General features: G+C 36.8%; 1 protein-coding gene and 1 long non-coding RNA gene across 8 annotated transcripts in view; one reads left to right on the plus strand and one right to left on the minus strand.

Moving 5' to 3' along the window:
• Nucleotides 1-16,532, plus strand: part of LOC309630481 — a 600,204-nt gene that overhangs the window by 263,693 nt on the left and 319,979 nt on the right. The gene's annotated exons all lie outside the window — the stretch shown is intronic.
• Nucleotides 1-16,532, minus strand: part of GALNT13 (polypeptide N-acetylgalactosaminyltransferase 13) — a 545,878-nt gene that overhangs the window by 49,302 nt on the left and 480,044 nt on the right. For 6 of the 7 annotated variants that reach the window (XM_082395756.1, XM_082395754.1, XM_082395758.1 and 3 more), the window contains one exon: nt 8,488-8,586. The exons of the other annotated variant lie outside the window; for it this stretch is intronic. In XM_082395756.1, the coding sequence (XP_082251882.1) occupies nt 8,488-8,586 (99 nt within the window). The remainder of the gene's footprint in view (nt 1-8,487; nt 8,587-16,532) is intronic. 7 annotated transcript variants of the gene reach the window in all.

Raw genomic sequence — 16,532 nt, forward strand, 5'->3', positions numbered from 1 at the left:
ATTCCTATATACTAATGATGAAAAATCTGAAAGTGAAATTAAGAAAACACTCCCGTTTACCATTGCAACAAAAAGAATAAAATATCTAGGAATAAACCTACCTAAGGAGACAAAAGACCTGTATGCAGAAAATTATAGGACACTGATGAAAGAAATTAAAGATGATACAAATAGATGGAGAGATATACCATGTTCTTGGATTGGAAGAATCAACATTGTGAAAATGACTATACTACCCAAAGCAATCTACAGATTCAATGCAATCCCTATCAAACTACCACTGGCATTTTTCACAGAACTAGAACAAAAAATTTCACAATTTGTATTGTAACACAAAAGACCCCAAATAGCTAAAGCAATCTTGAGAATGAAAAATGGAGCTGGAGGAATCAGGCTCCCTGACTTCAGACTATATTACAAAGCTACAGTAATCAAGACAGTTTGGTACTGGCACAAAAACAGAAATATAGATCAATGGAACAGGATAGAAAGCCCAGCGATAAACCCACACACATATGGTCACCTTATCTTTGATAAAGGAGGCAAGCATATACAGTGGAGAAAAGACACCCTCTTCAATAAGTGGTGCTGGGAAAATTGGACAGCTACATGTAAAAGTATGAAATTAGAACACTCCCTGACACCATGCACAAAAATAAACTCAAAATGGATTAAAGACCTAAGTGTAAGGCCAGACACTATCAAACTCTTAGAGGAAAACATAGGCAGAACACTCTATGACATAAATCACAGCAAGATCCTTTTTGACCCAGCCCCTAGAGAAATGGAAATAAAAACACAAATAAACAAATGGGACCTAATGAAACTTAAAAGCTTTTGCACAGCAAAGGAAACCATAAACAAGACCAAAAGACAACCCTCAGAATGGGAGAAAATATTTGCAAATGAAGCAACTGACAAAGGATGAATCTCCAAGATTTACAAGCAGCTCATGCAGCTCAATAACAAAAAAACAAACAACCCAATCCAAAAATGGGCAGAAGACCTAAATAGACATTTCTCCAAAGAAGATATACAGATGGCCAACAGACACATGAAAGAATGCTCAACATCATTAATCATTAGAGAAATGCAAGTCAAAACTACAATGAGGTATCATCTCACACCGGTCAGAATGGCCATCATCAAAAAATCTAGAAACAATAAATGCTGGAGAGGGTGTGGAGAAAAGGGAACCCTCTTGCACTGTTGGTGGGAATGTAAATTGATACAGCCACTATGGAGAACAGTATGGAGGTTCCTTAAAAAACTAAAAATAGAACTACCATATGACCCAGCAATCCCACTACTGGGCATATACCCTGAGAAAACCATAATTCAAAAAGAGTCATGTACCAAAATGTTCATTGCAGCTCTCTTTACAATAGCCAGGACATGGAAGCAACCTAAGTGTCCATCATCGGATGAATGGATAAAGAAGATGTGGCACATATATACAATGGAATATTACTCAGCCATAAAAAGAAATGAAATGGAGGTATTTGTAATGAGGTGGATGGAGTTAGAGTCTGTCATACAGAGTGAAGTAAGTCAGAAAGAGAAAAACAAATACAGTATGCTAACACCTATATATGGAATCTAAGGGAAAAAAAAAAAAAGGTCATGAAGAACCTAGTGGCAAGACGGGAATAAAGACACAGACCTACTAGAGAATGGACTTGAGGATATGGGGAGGGGGAGGGGTGAGATGTGACAGGGTGAGAGAGTGTCATGGACATATATACACTACCAAATGTAAAATAGATAGCTAGTGGGAAGCAGCCGCATAGCACAGGGAGATCAGCTGGGTGCTTTGTGACCACCTAGAGGGGTGGGATAGGGAGGGTGGGAGGGAGGGAGATGTAAGAGGGAAGAGATATGGGAACATATGTATATGTATAACTGATTCACTTTGTTATAAAGCAGAAACTAACACACCATTGTAAAGCAATTATACTCCAATAAAGATGTTTAAAAAAAAAAAAGCATTAACATTTGTTTTGACTTCTGTGTAAAAGCAGGAAAAAGAAATTTAAATTAAAAAAAAAAATTTATTTATTTATTTTTGGCTGCTTTGGGTCTTTGTTGCTGTGCGTGGGCTTTTCTCTAGTTGCGGAGAGCCGGGGCTACTCTTTGTTGTGGTGCATGGGCTTCTCATTGCGGTGGCTTCTCTTGTTGCGGAGCACGGGCTCTAGGCACGTGGGCTTCAATAGTTGTGGCACATGGTTCAGTAGCTGTGGCTCGCAGGCTGTAGAGCGCAGGCTCAGTAGTTGCGGCGCACGGGCTTAGTTGCTCTGCGGCATGTGGGATCTTCCCGGACCAAGGCTCGAACCTGTGTCCCCTGCATTGGCAGGCAGAGACTTAACCACTGTGCCACCAGGGAAGTCCGATATTTGAATATTTTTAGGAGTTGGGGCTACTTCTAAAAATTCAAAACTAAATAACCATAAAAATAGATGCTGTTTCCACAGTAACATAAAAGAATAGCAATAAAAGACAGAGAAGGTAGCTCTCTCAATAATTTATTCATTCTCAATAAAATCCTAAGATCTTTTCTTTTTAAAAGTAAGTCAAAATTTTAAACATGTCCTAGTATTAATCATGCTAGAAATATTGAGTTCCATCAAAAAGATACCATAATAGGGTTTTATGTGATGTTTTAATTTTTTCATAATATATATTTGTTAGAATAACAGGAGAGGCAGTGCATTTTATTGAGCTTAACAATACCATGAAGTGTCTTGTGCTTTTATCTTGCCTCTGGCATTAGCCACTGAATGAACATTTTATTTTTTACTTTTAGAAGTAAAAACAGAGATAATTGAGAACACAAATGGAAATAATAAAGAGAATAATTAATAGCAGTAGACCAAAATGTACTATTTAGTATATGCCATGCTAATGTTAGTTGCTTCATAAATTTTTACTAATCTTTAGAGAAAAAAATTGAGGGAAAATTTTTGTGCATTTTATAGATAAAATATTGAAGCTCAAAAAATACTAAGTAACTTATCATGATAAGTTACCCAATTAATCAGATCTGAATAGTGTTATAAAATGATGTTCTTTTATTCTCAACAGTTCAGTTTCTCTATTTTTATTTGTTTAATTATGAAAGTAGTAAATATATATGGAAAAATATGGGGTAAAAAGTAAAATTTCCTATACCAGCTTAATCGTCTCTCCAGAGGTCATTTGTATTCCAAATAGATATGAATACATTTCTAATAAATTGTATAGCATTTACATATATATATTACAGATACTATATAGAGGAAAATGTTCACATACATTTTCCACAAATGAGATCATTCAAAATTCAAAATAAGTTGTACTGTGCGTTATTTTTCCCTCTTTTCAATGTTTGATGAGAGTACATTTAGACCTCTCAGTCATTTTGGTGGCTATGTAGTAATCTGAACTGTAGATACACCATGATTTATTTAAACATTCTCCTCTTGGTACATATTTGTTTCCATTATTTGTGTTGTAACAAAATGGGCTTCAATAAGCATTTTCAACATTTGTAGCACGAATAAGTATTCACATAGATGAAAAAATATTGGTTTTAAATTTTATCTTATTAAGTATATAACAGAGACATTAGAAAATATGTAGGTATGGGTTTTTTACTTGCTGTTTATTTGTTCCCTTTATTTATGAATCCCTGAGATTGGTGTCTGTCTATACTTTTGGTTTCTATGATAATAACAGCATTTTTGGCAATGTCTACATAGTACTAAGGTATAAATCCATTATTCTGACCATGAATTCTTTCATCTATTTACTTGACTAGTATTTATTAAGTGCCTATCATATTCTAAGTGCCACGTGCTGGGGAGGAAGAGAGGAGTAAGACATAGCCCCAGCCAACAGGAAGTTTACAGTAGAGTAGGATAGTTTATTTCTGGTTATTATTCATGTAAATGAATAATGTAATTTTACACATTTATGATCTAGGTGTTCCATGTCATTTAGACAAATTTAAGTATATGACTGGTTATCCTTTTTTTTTTTTAAAAATATTTATTTATTTATTTATTTATTTTTGGCTGTGTTGGATCTTTGTTTCTGTGCGAGGGCTTTCTCCGGTTGTGGCAAGCGGGGGCCACTCTTCATCGCGGTGCGCGGGCCTCTCACTATCGCGGCCTCTCTTATTGCGGAGCACAGGCTCCAGATGCGCAGGCTCAGTAGCTGTGGCTCACGGGCCCAGTTGCTCCGCGGCATATGGGATCCTCCCAGACCAGGGCTCGAACCCGTGTCCCCTGCACCGGCAGGCAGATTCTCAACCACTGCGCCACCAGGGAAGCCCAAGAGTAATCTTTTTATGTTATTTAGACCATGTCATGTCATCGCTTAGAAACATCTAAAGGCATCAATCACCTAAACTCCTTTATGATATGAGCCCCTGTGACCACTCTGAACTCATCTCCTTCCACTCTCTCTCTTTTTACATTTTAACAGTAACCTTGGCACCTTAATGATTCCATGAGGATAATTCACCTGAAGGATCTTCCTCCCTCATTTTCATCTGTATTAGAATCAGAGTGATTTCATAAATAATGTTTCCCTTTTTGAATTCTGCAGATAATCACTTTGCAGGTGATGAGCTGGATTTTTTCATAAGCTATTGAAACACATTATGGGAGACACTTCTAAATGTCTACCCAATACCCGTGGCAAATAAACTGTGAGGAGAAGCTGTGCATGAGTGTGAGGTGAAGTATTTAGTGTTTTTGTGCCATGAGGTGTCCAAGTAACACATTTCTGGCCAAAGAGACATACATGGAGATGTGTTGAGCCTTTAGGAAGGCATTTGCTTTGCCTAATGAAAGGACAGACATGGCTATTTCAACTCTTCTCTACCCCCACTTCTTCCTGCTTTGAATGTGGACATGATGTCTGTAGTTTCAGCAGCCCTCCTGTGATCAGCTGATGATAAAAGGTAACTTTAAGAAGAATGGAAAGATAGAAAGCTTCTGGTTTCTTGGTGGACTTATTGAGGACTGGAACAAATTATCAACAATTGACTACTTTCAGATTTCTTATTATGTGAAAAAATTAAACCCCTATATATTTAGTCCTCTGACAGCTTTTGCCATTTGAGGCTGAATTCATCAGGACTCCATTGGGTTTTGGTAGTAGAAGCCTCTCACACTCGTGAATCAGTATAGTAAGCTGGACCATTTTTGAATGCTGTCATTGTTCTGGCTATGTTGTTGTTTCTATCGTCTTCTTTCATATGGTCGTTTTCCCATCCTGCAATTTAGAAAGTTTGACTCAAATATTTTCTTGCTTAAATTCAAACTGTGTAGCACTAATTAACATTTTAATAATTAAGTTGTTTTTATTTGTTTGTTTGTTTGATTTTAGGGAGAAGAGAAACTTCATTTTAGTGTTCTCCATTGAATCATACAAAAGTCTGATTTGAAGTATGGTGCCAAAATTCAACAGGGCCATTTCCTTCTGGCTTTTTCTCTATGGATCCTTTTTTTTTTTTTTTCTTTAAATTTTATATTAGAGTATAGTTGAGTTACAACGTTGTATTAGTTTCAGGTGTACAGCAAAGTGACTCATTTATACACATACATCATTCTTTTTCAGAGTCTTTTCCCATATAGGTTATTACAGAATATTGAGTAGAGTACCCTGTGCTATACAGTAGGTCCTTGTTGATTATTTTATATATAGTAGTGTGTATATGTTAATCCAAAACTCCTAATTTATTCCTCTGCCCCACATTCCCCATTTGGTAACCACAAGTTTGTTTTCGAAGTCTGTGACACTGTTTCTGTTTTGTAAGTAAGTTCATTTGTGTCATTTTTTAGATTCCTCACATAAGCGATATCATATGATATTTGTCTTTCTCTATCTGACTTACTTCACTTAGTATGATACTCTCTACGTCCATCCATGTTGCTGCAAATGGCATTATTTCATTCTTTTTTATGGCTGAGTAATATTCCATTGTATATATGTACCACATCTTCTTTTTCCATTCCTCTGTCCATGAACATTCAGGTTGCTTCCATGTTTTGGCTATTGTAAATAGTGCTGCAATGAACATTGGGGTGCATGTATCTTTTTGAATTATGGTTTTCTCTGGATATATGCCCAGGAGTGGGATTGCTGGACATATGGTAGTTCTATTTTTAGTTTTTAAAGAAACCTCCATACTGTTCTCCATAGTGGTTGTACCAATTTACATCCCCACCAACAGTGTAGGAGAGTTCCCTTTTCTCTACACCCTCTCCAGTATTTATTGCTTGTAGACTTTTTGATGATGGCCATTCTGACTTTTTGATGATGGTGAAACCTCACTGTAGTTTCGATTTGCATTTCTCTAATAATTAGTGATGTTGAGCATCTTCCAAAACTCTGTTGAATAAAAGTGGCAAGAGTGGACATCCTTGTCTTGTTCCTGATCTTAGGGGAAATGCTTTCAGCTTTTCACAGTTGAGAATAATGTTAGCTGTCGGTTTGTCATATATGGCCTTTATTATGTTGAGGTAGGTTTCCTCTATGCTGAGTTTCTGGAGAGTTTTTAATCATAAATGGGTGTTGAATTTTGTCAAAAGCTTTTTCTGCATCTATCGAGATGCTCATGTGGTTTGAATTCTTTAGTTTGTTGATGTGGCGTATCACACTGATTTGCGGATATTGAAGAATCCTTGCATCTGCTCCTGGGTCTCGCAACGGTAGTGGCATCCTGCACACCACCGGGGCCACAGGGGCAGTGATTGGTGACTGCTCGCCGCCCATGCGTGCTCCCCAGACGGCAGGGGCAGTGAACAGTGCCCACTCCTGGGTCTCCCAACAGCAGTGGCAGTCTGCACACTCCCGGGACAGCAGGGGCAGTGATTGGCACCTGCTTGTGGGTCTCCTAGTGGCGGTGGTGGCTCGCGCCAACCACCGGAGCTCACGTAGGTGGTGTCCTGTTGCCTAAGGGTGCGCGCAGGGAAAGGAGCTCCTATGGCGGTCCTACCCCTCTCCTTGCACGTTTCCCCAACAATGGCACCTTGTCTCTCTGGTGTGTCCAAGCTTCTTCTGAGTACACCCTTGGTTGCCACACTCCAGCCTCTTCAGGCTGTCTCTGCACAGCCAATCCCAGTCCTCTACCTAGATCTGACCTCTGAAGCCCGAGCTTCAGCACCCAGCCCCTGCCCACAGTGGTGGGCAAGCGTCTCAGGCTGGGGAGCACAGGGCGGCGGTGACCATCTGTGCAGGTCACCCTCCGTCTTGCCTTCCTCAGACTGGTTGCTGCACTCTCCTCCGAGGCTCTGAAGCTTCTCCTCCATCCTGGCTGATCTCTTCACCATAGAGGGGACTTTCCAGGGTGCAGGAAAATTTCCTCCTTCGTAGCTCCCTCCCTGGGGTGCAGTTCCCATCCCAGTTCCTTTCTTTATTTTTTTCCCTTTTTTCTTTTGTCCTATCCAGTTATGGGGAGGTTTCCTTGCCCTTTCAGAAATCTGAGGTCTTTTGCCAGTGTTCAGTAGATGTTCTGTGCGAATCGTTCCACTTATAGATGTATTTTTGATGTATTGGTGGGAGTAGGTGAGTTCCACGTCCTACTCCTCTGCCATCTTGATCCGTAAGATCTCGCTATGAATTCTTGATACATTCAGCTGCATTACAAATATAACCATCGTGTTGTGCTGATCAGAATAATATTTGCTTCCTCAGCTCACTCTAAAGCACTAAACAACTCACTCCTGTGCTTCATCTTGACCCTTTTAGACAACTTGTGTACAGAGGAGCAGTTATCTCTAACTGTGCTTTGTTATAAGTTCCCACGAACTCCAAATTCGGCCTCTGAAAGTAGCCATGGCAGCAAGACTCACAGCCAAGTAGCCTCCACGTGGCCCCCCTTGCAGTGCCACTTTCCAGTGCTTACAGAGAGCACAAGAATCCTTGTTATAGTATAAGTTTCTGATAATTAATTGGACTGTCACACAGATAAAGGTGTCCTAGAATTTCAGTCAAGTATAAATCTTGTTTAAGGACATTTTTACCTGGTCCAAAGGACGTCTTCAGATAGCCAAAGCAAAGTTGTAACAGATGTGCTTATCTATGCACTTTAAAATTTTATTAAACCACCAAAAGTCATAGAAAACATGACATACGTAAACATTTGAAAAAGAAATTTAGGATAATCACCATTGGGAAAACATCATAGTTGTTGAGTGATTATTTTATATGATTCAGTTAACAACAGAATAAAATGTAGTCCTCATTTACTCATACGTGGTAATATGAGGTGAGTCTCAAACATCTGGCTGTCCTCATTCACCATGGGCTCATTGAAGATGTTGCTCTTTTTATTAAATTCTTCAGTGCTTTCTTACAATACTTGGGATAATAACATAGGCAAATTAATTCTTGATTAGAATGCCCATTAATTTACTAACCTAAGCCATCGTCTACCTGAATAGTTTACACAACATTTCTCCCCCCAAATATGAAGCTGATAAAAAAGGGAGAGTTTACCTGATTTCCTCCCATACCATGACAGTTGAATATACCCACTTTTTCATTTTCCTTGCGGCCCATGTTGTCTAAACATTGATTTGTTTCAACATTTCTTATCTAAAGGAAACACACAAAAATGTAAGTCAGAAAGTCTTTCTGATATTTTCAAATTGCAAATTGGTAACAAAATAATATGAGTTCGTAAGGAAATTTCTCCAAGGAGAACACATTGCTTTAAATAGTTATTTTTATTTTTCTGTGTCCATTCTGAGATCTATATAAGATTCTAAACTCTCATTCAAGTAAACTTGAATAGCGTGAGCATTGTCATTACCATCCAGTCAAGAGGCACTCTTTGTTTATAGCATAGTATCAGAAAAGAAGAAAACCTCTACATATTATAAATTAGGAATTCTTCCCAAAATCCTTTTAAAATTAGGACGGTTTCCAAATTCCACTCAGATAACTATAGTGTATTCGTGATGTCCTATAGAGAAAGGAATAGAAACAAATTGGTCAAATATTCAAATTTATGTATTTTTAGTTGCTTCATTACTAGATGCTCCATTCTGTACATTTATAAAGATTAATTACACTGTTTATTTCTTTAACTAAAATATACACATCTGTTTTCATTCCCAGTGCCAAACTTAGTGGAAAGCAGCTGACCCTAAGAAAAGCTATTACAAGGCTAAATGGTGATTTCACATGAAAATTCTTCAAAACCAAGATTAAATTGCCAACTGTAAACATAAGATTCATGGTTTACTCTCAAACACTGCATTAGTCCCATAATTAACATAACATTAATACATATTTGTGCCAGATGCAATTACAAAAGCCATTTATTGAGTTTAAAGATGCCCAGATTACTAAATCAAGCACAAGTGAATGTAAAAAAGAAGAAAAACCTTTCTAGTAGATGGAATGTTTTAGAATTTTTTCCTTAGTCTTACCTCCAAGTAGTATGTTTTGTACTTGTCCACTCTGCTTCCGAAAAGTTCTTACCTCTGACTCTTATTTGGACACATATTACTGTTCACTCACACATTACTTGGATATATTTATTTATAATAGTTATCTATGCTTTAGGTACATGTTTCTCCCTACTGGCAAATGAATATGATTAGAAACTTCTATAGAGGCTGGAGTAGGTTTATACAATTCAACTTTTTTGTATGGTACAGAACCCTATGGTCAGGTAGTGGTTCCCAGAGTTAGGAAAAGTATTGTCATTTGCAGTAAACCCCAATCAGCAATTGAAATTAGTGGGGAGTAGAATTCACACTTGGTAAGGGGTTGGGCAGAACTGAGCAGTGTGGTCAAGCCCTGTTCCAATGATTAGAGGGAGGCAAGAGTGGAAACAGAGAAACAAATAAGGAGACTATTGAGTCATTGCCAGCAAGAGATGATGGTTACTTGGAATAATAGGATAACAGTGGAGGTGGGGAGGTCAAATTTAGGATGTTTTTAAGGTAGAGCCAGTAGGACTTGCAATTGAATTGGAAATGAGCTAGGAGAGAAAAAAGGGCATCAAGAAGCATTACAAGGTTTTGGCCTGAGCAAATAGGTAGATGATGTTTCCATTTACTGGGAACAATATTCTGAGTTCTTACACATTGATAACTGTGTCTGTGGTCTTTATGCTTGAAAATCCATTTTGTGGATCTGAAATCCTTAGCTTACAATATATTTCCTTGAGTATCTTTAAAATGTTACTCTATTCACTTCCAGCATAAATAGTTGCTTTTGAAAAGTCTGATGATAGTCTGATTTTCTTTCCCTTATTCTTACAAATGTCTGTTTGCCTGAATGCCAAACTAAGTTCAGTAGGTTTACCACAACATATCTTAAAATTCATTCTGTATCACTTGCCCAGGTATGTGGTGTTCTGTTTCAATATGTAGTTCCAAATTTATTTTCAAGGGTAAATGTTGAATAATATTGTATTATATATAATTGAATTATATATAATTCAATAAATATTGAGTTATAATTTTTAGTGTTCATTTTGTCTCATTGCTTTTTCTCATTAGGAAATTCTATTATTTTGGATCTTCTTGCTTCTCTATATGTCATTTTCTATTCAATAGTTTTGTCTTTTATTTCATTTTTATTTTTAAAAGTTTCCTCCTTTCCCCCCTCTAAAACTCTTACGGCATTTTCTCCTGGGATTATTGACTCATCTGTTCTTTAAGTTTATCCTTCATTTCTAAAATGATTCATTCTTTAATTTATAGTTCTTTCCTGCATTTCAGGCCCTCATTTCAGAGGTTTTTCTAAATTTGATTTATATTGTTCTTTTACTTATTTTATCATTATAAGATTTCCCTTGGCTTGTTTTGAAATATTAGTTTACAATTTTCCTCTGTCTTATGAGCATAAAGTTTTGGTGTGCTTTCATTTTTTGTAGAACTATCATTTTACTCTTTATTATCTTTATTCTTATGGTAGTGATCCTTTTCTATTCTTTTCCTTTCCTTTTTATTTTTTTTCTTTCAGGAAACAAATTCTCTGGATCTTTTAAGAGGGAGAATTTGATTAGGAAGTAATTTTTCCTCCTTCCTCCCTCCCTCCCTCCCTTTCTCTTTCTCTTTCTCTCTTCCTTTCTTTCCCTTTTTCTGTCCCTCCCTCCCTTCCTTCCTGATGGGGGGAATCACTTGACATCTTTAAACTATTCTGATGCCTGGTATCTATGCCCAGATGATTCTCATTTAATTGGTATAGGGTGTAACCTGTCCATCAGGTGTTGTAAAATCTCCCCAGGTGATTAAAATGTACAAAGTTTGGCAAACACCATTCTGGAGGAAGGTATAGCATGTCTTGATATTGAATGGTGACATTACAGTTACTTTTCCTTTTTTGAGTAACTTCTTTTTCAGTGGTTTCCACCTGGGCTGCTCTGTAGACTCACCTGGAAAGCTTTTAGAATGTACTCCTACTTTGCTTCAGTGAACTTCATAGATTCTGATTCAAATGGTCTAGAGTAGGACCAGAATACAGTTAAAAGCTCCCCAGATAATTCAAATGTGTAATCAGGGCTGAAACTCCCCTTATCAGGAAAACACAATAGAGTAGTTGGTAACTAGAAGCCTGTTAATTTTGTGAATCATTTTGAAAACTCTGAGTGCTGGTGGAAAGGTAAGGAGGTTTTCGTAGCAAAGCTGATTTCCCTGCTACCCATTTCGTATGTTTAAGAATAAATGTTTCCAGCTATACCTACAGGAAATGTTTACACTGGAGACCATTTCTAACTTCACTAATCTAGATCTGTTCCTGTATTTTTTGAAAGAGTTGAAAAAAATTGCCTTCTGTTTTTTGAGATCTCTTGGTTCTGTTCAACTCTGCCATTTTTATTTTTTTTAAATGTTTACTGAAATATAGTTTATTTACAATGTTGTGTTAGTTTCAGGTGTACAGCAAAGTGATCCAGTAATATATATATATATATATATATAATTATATTTTATATATATATTCTTTTTCAGATTCTTTCCCATATAAGTTATTACAGAGCTTTGAGTAGAGTTCCCTGTGCAGTACAGTAGGTCCTTGTTGATTATCTATTTTATATATAGTAGTGTGTATATGTTAATCACAAACTCATAATTTATCCTTCCCCCCACACTTCCACTTTGGTAACTATAAGTTTGTTTTCGAAGTCTGTGAGACTGTTTCTGTTTTGTAAATAAGTTCATTTGTATCATTTTTTAGGATCCACATATAAGTGATATCATATGACATTTGTCTTTCTCTGTCTGACTTACTTCACTTAGTATGATAATCTCTAGGCCTGTCCATGTTGCTGCAAATGGCATTATTTCATTCTTTTTTTATGGCTGAGTAATATTCTACTGTATATATCAATATATACCACGTCTTTTTTAATTCATTCCTCTGTTTATGGACATTCAGGTTGCTTCCATGTCTTAGCTATTGTAAATAGTGCTGCAATGAGCATTGGGGTGCATGTTTGTTTTTGAATTATGGTTTTCTCCAGATATATGCCCAGGAGTGTGGGATTGTTGGACATATGGTAGTTCTATTTTTAGTTTTTAAAGAAACCCTTCATACTGTTCTCCATAGTGGTTATACCAATTTACATCCCCACTAACAGTGTTGGAGAGTTCCCTTTGTCTCTACACCCTCTCCAGCATTTACTGCTTGTAGACTTTTTGATGATGTACATTCTGACCAGTGTGAGGTGAAACCTCACTGTAGTTTTGATTTGCATTTCTCTCATAATTTAGTGACATTGAGCATCTTTTCATGTCCTTATTGGCCATCTGTATGTCTTCTTTGGAGTAATGTCTATTTAGAGCTTCTGCCCATTTTTTGATTGGGTTGTTTGTTTGAGATTGAGCTGCATGAGCTTCTTGTATATTTTGGAGATTAATCCCTCTCCGTTGCATTGTTTGCAAATATTTTCTTCCATTCTGTGGGTTGTCGTTTTGTTTTGTTTATGGTTTCCTTGCTGTGCAAAGCTTTTAAGTTTAATTAGGTCCCATTTGTTTATTTATTTATTTTTTTCATTACTCTAGAAGGTAGATCTAAAAAGATATTGCTACAATTTTATGTCAGAGTGTTCCACCTATTTTTTCCTCTAAGAGTTTTATTGTATCCGGTCTTACATTTAGATCTTTAATCCACTTTGAGTTTATTTTTGTGTATGGTGTTAGGGAATGTTTCATTCGTTTACATGTAACTGGCCAGTTTTCCCAGCACCACTTGTTGGAGAGACTATCTTCATTGTATGTTCTTGCTTCCTTTGTCGTAAATTAATTGACCATAGGTGTGTGGGTTTATTTCTGGGCTTTCTATCTTGTTCCATTTATCTATATTTCTGTTTTTATGCCAGTACCACACTTTTGATGACTGTAGCTTTGTAGTATAGTCTGAAGTCAGGGAGTCTGATTCCTCCAGCTGCAGTTTTCTCTCTCAGAATTGCTTTGGCTATTCGAGGTCTTTTGTGTTAACATTACAAATTTTAAAAATTTAAGTTCTAGTTCTGTGAAAAAATGCCATTGGTAATTTGATAGGAATTCACTTAATCTGTAAATTGCCTTGGGTAGTGTAGTCATTTTGACAATATTGATTCTTCCAATCCAGAAACATGGTATATCTTTACATCCCTTGGTGTCATCTTTGATTTCTTTAATCAGCATCTTATACTTTTCCAAGTACAGGTCTTTTGTCTCCTTAGGTAGGTTTATTTCTGGGTATTTTTTTCTTTTTGATGCAGTGGTAAATGGGATCGTTTCCTTAATTTATCTTTCTGATCTTTCGTTGTTAGTATATAGGAATGCAAGAGATTTCTGTATATTCATTTTGTATCCTGCAACTTTACTGAATTTATTGATGAGCTCTAGTAGTTTATTGGTAGCTCTTTAGGATTTTCTATGTATACTATCATGTCATCTGCAAACAGTGACAGTTTTACTTCTTCTTTTCCAATTTGGATTCCTTTTATTTCTTTTTCTTCTCTGATTGATGTCGTTAGGACTTCTAAAACTGTGTTGAATAAAAGTGGCCAGACCATATGTCCGTGTTTTGTTCCTGATCCTAGAGGAAATGCTTTCAGCTTTTCAGTTGAGAATGATGATAGCTATGAGTTTGTCATATATGGTCTTTGTGCCCTCTATGCTTACTTTCTGGAGAGTTTTTATTTATTTATTTATTTTTTATTTTTTTTTTAATATTTACCCTATGGTTTCTTCTGTTGCTCTTTTCTTTTTCTTTCTTTTTTTTTAATATTTATTCATTTATTTATGGCTGTATTGGGTCCTCGTTTCTGTGCGAGGGCCTTCTCCAGTTGCGGCAAGTGGGGGCCACTCTTCATCGTGGTGCGCAGGCCTCTCACCATCGCGGCCTCTCCCGTTGCGGAGCACAGGCTCCAGATGCACAGGCTCAGCAATTGTGGCTCACGGGCCCAGTCGCTCCGCGGCACGCGGGATCCTCCCAGACCAGGGCGCGAACCCGTGTCCCCTGCATTGGCAGGCAGACTCCCAACCACTGCGCCACCAGGGAAGCCCTCTGGAGAGTTTTTAAATCATACATGGGTGTTGAATTGTGTCAAAAGCTTTTTCTGCATCTATTGAGATGATCATATGGTTTTTATTCTTCAGTTTGTTAATATGGTGTATCACATTGATTGATTTGTGTATATTGAAGAATCCTTGCATCCCTGGGATAAATCCCACTTGATCATAGTGTTTGATCCTTTTAATGTATTGTTGGATTAGGTTTGCTAGTATTTTGTTGTGGATTTTTTGCATCTACATTCATCAGTGATACTAGCCTGTAATTTTCTTTTTTTGTGATATCTTTGTCTGGTTTTGGTGTCAGGGTGATGGTGGCCTCAAAGAATGAGTTTGGGAGTGTTCCTTCCTCTGCAGTTTTTTTGGAATAGTTTCAGAAGGACAGATGTTCGCTTTTCTTTAAATGTTTGATAGAATTTGCCTGTGAAGCCATCTGGTCTTGGACTTCGTTTTTTGGGAGTTTTTTCATCACAGCTTCAATTTCAGTACTTGTGATCAGTCTGTTCATATTTTCTATTTCTTCCTGGTTCAGTCTTGGAAGGTTGCACCTTTCTAAGAGTTTTTCCATTTCTTCTACGTTGTCCATTTTATTGGCATATAGTTGCTTGTAGTAGTCTATTATGATCCTTTGTATTTCTGTGGTGTCTGTTGTAATTTCTCCTTTTCCATTTCTAATTTTTACTGATTTTGGCCCTCCCTCTTTTTTTTTTTTTTTCTTCTTTTCTTGATGAGTCTGGCTAAAAGTTTATCAATTTTGTTTATCTTTTCAAAGTACCAGCTTTTACTTTCATTGATCTTTGCTATTGTTTTCTTCATCTCAATTTCACTTATTTCTGCTCTGATTTTTCTGACTTCTTTCCTTCTACTAACTTTGGATTTTGTTCACCCTTCTTTCTAGTTGCTTTATGTGTAAGGTTAGGTTGTTTATTTGCAGTTTTTCATGTTTCCTGAGGTAAGATTGCACTGCTATAAACTTCCCTCTTAGAACTGCATTTGCTGCATCCCATAGGTTTTGGATCATCGTCTTTTCATTGTCATTTGTCCCTAGGTACTTTCTGATTTATTCAGCAATCCATTGGTTGCTTAGTAGCATATTATTTCGCCTCACATGTTTGTGTTTTTTACATTTTTTTTCTTGTGTTCAATTTCTAATCTCATAGTGTTGTGGTTGGAAAAGATGCTTTATATGATTTCAATTTTCTTAAATTTACCATGGTTTTCTTTGTTGCCCAGCATGTGCTCTAACCTGGAGAATGTTCTGTGTGCAGTTGAGAAGAACTGTATTCTGCCACTTTGGAGTGGAATGTCCTATAAATATCAAGCCCATCTGGTCTCTTGTTGTGTGTGTCATTTAAAGCTTGTGTTTCCTTGTTTATTTTCTGTCTGGATGATCTGTCTATTGGTGTAAGCGGGGTGTTAAAGTCCCCCAGTATTCTTGTGTTACTGTTGATTTCCCCTTTTATGGCTGTTAGCATTTGCCTTATGTATTGAGGTGTTCCTGTGTTGGGTGCATAAATACTTATAATTGTTATATCTTCTTCTTGGATTGATCCCTCAATCATTGTGTAGTATCCTTCTTTGTCTCTTCTAACAGTCTTTATTTTAAAGTCTATTTTGTCTGATATGAGTGTTGCTTACTCCAGTTTTTTTTTGATTTCCATTTGCATGGAGTACCTTTTTGCATCCCCTCACTTTCAGTGTGTATGTGTCCCTAGCTCTGAAGTGGGTCTTTTGTAGACAGCTTATATACGGGTCTTGTTTTTGTATCCATTCAGCCAGTGTACATCTTTTGGTTGGAGCATTTAATCCATTTACATTTAATGTAATTATCAATATGTACGTTCTTCTTACCATTTTGTTAATTGTTTTAGATTTATTTTAGTAGGTCTTTTTCTTCCCTTCCTCTTTTATTATCTTCTCTTATGATTTGACGACTTTCTTTAGTGTTGTGTTTGTATTCCTTTTTCTTCTTTGTGTGTATATCTATTATAGATATTTGGTTTGCAGTTACATGAGGTTTTGATA

This window comes from Balaenoptera borealis, assembly GCF_965194805.1.
Source record: "Balaenoptera borealis genome assembly, chromosome: 6".
NCBI classification, from domain to species: domain Eukaryota; kingdom Metazoa; phylum Chordata; class Mammalia; order Artiodactyla; family Balaenopteridae; genus Balaenoptera; species Balaenoptera borealis.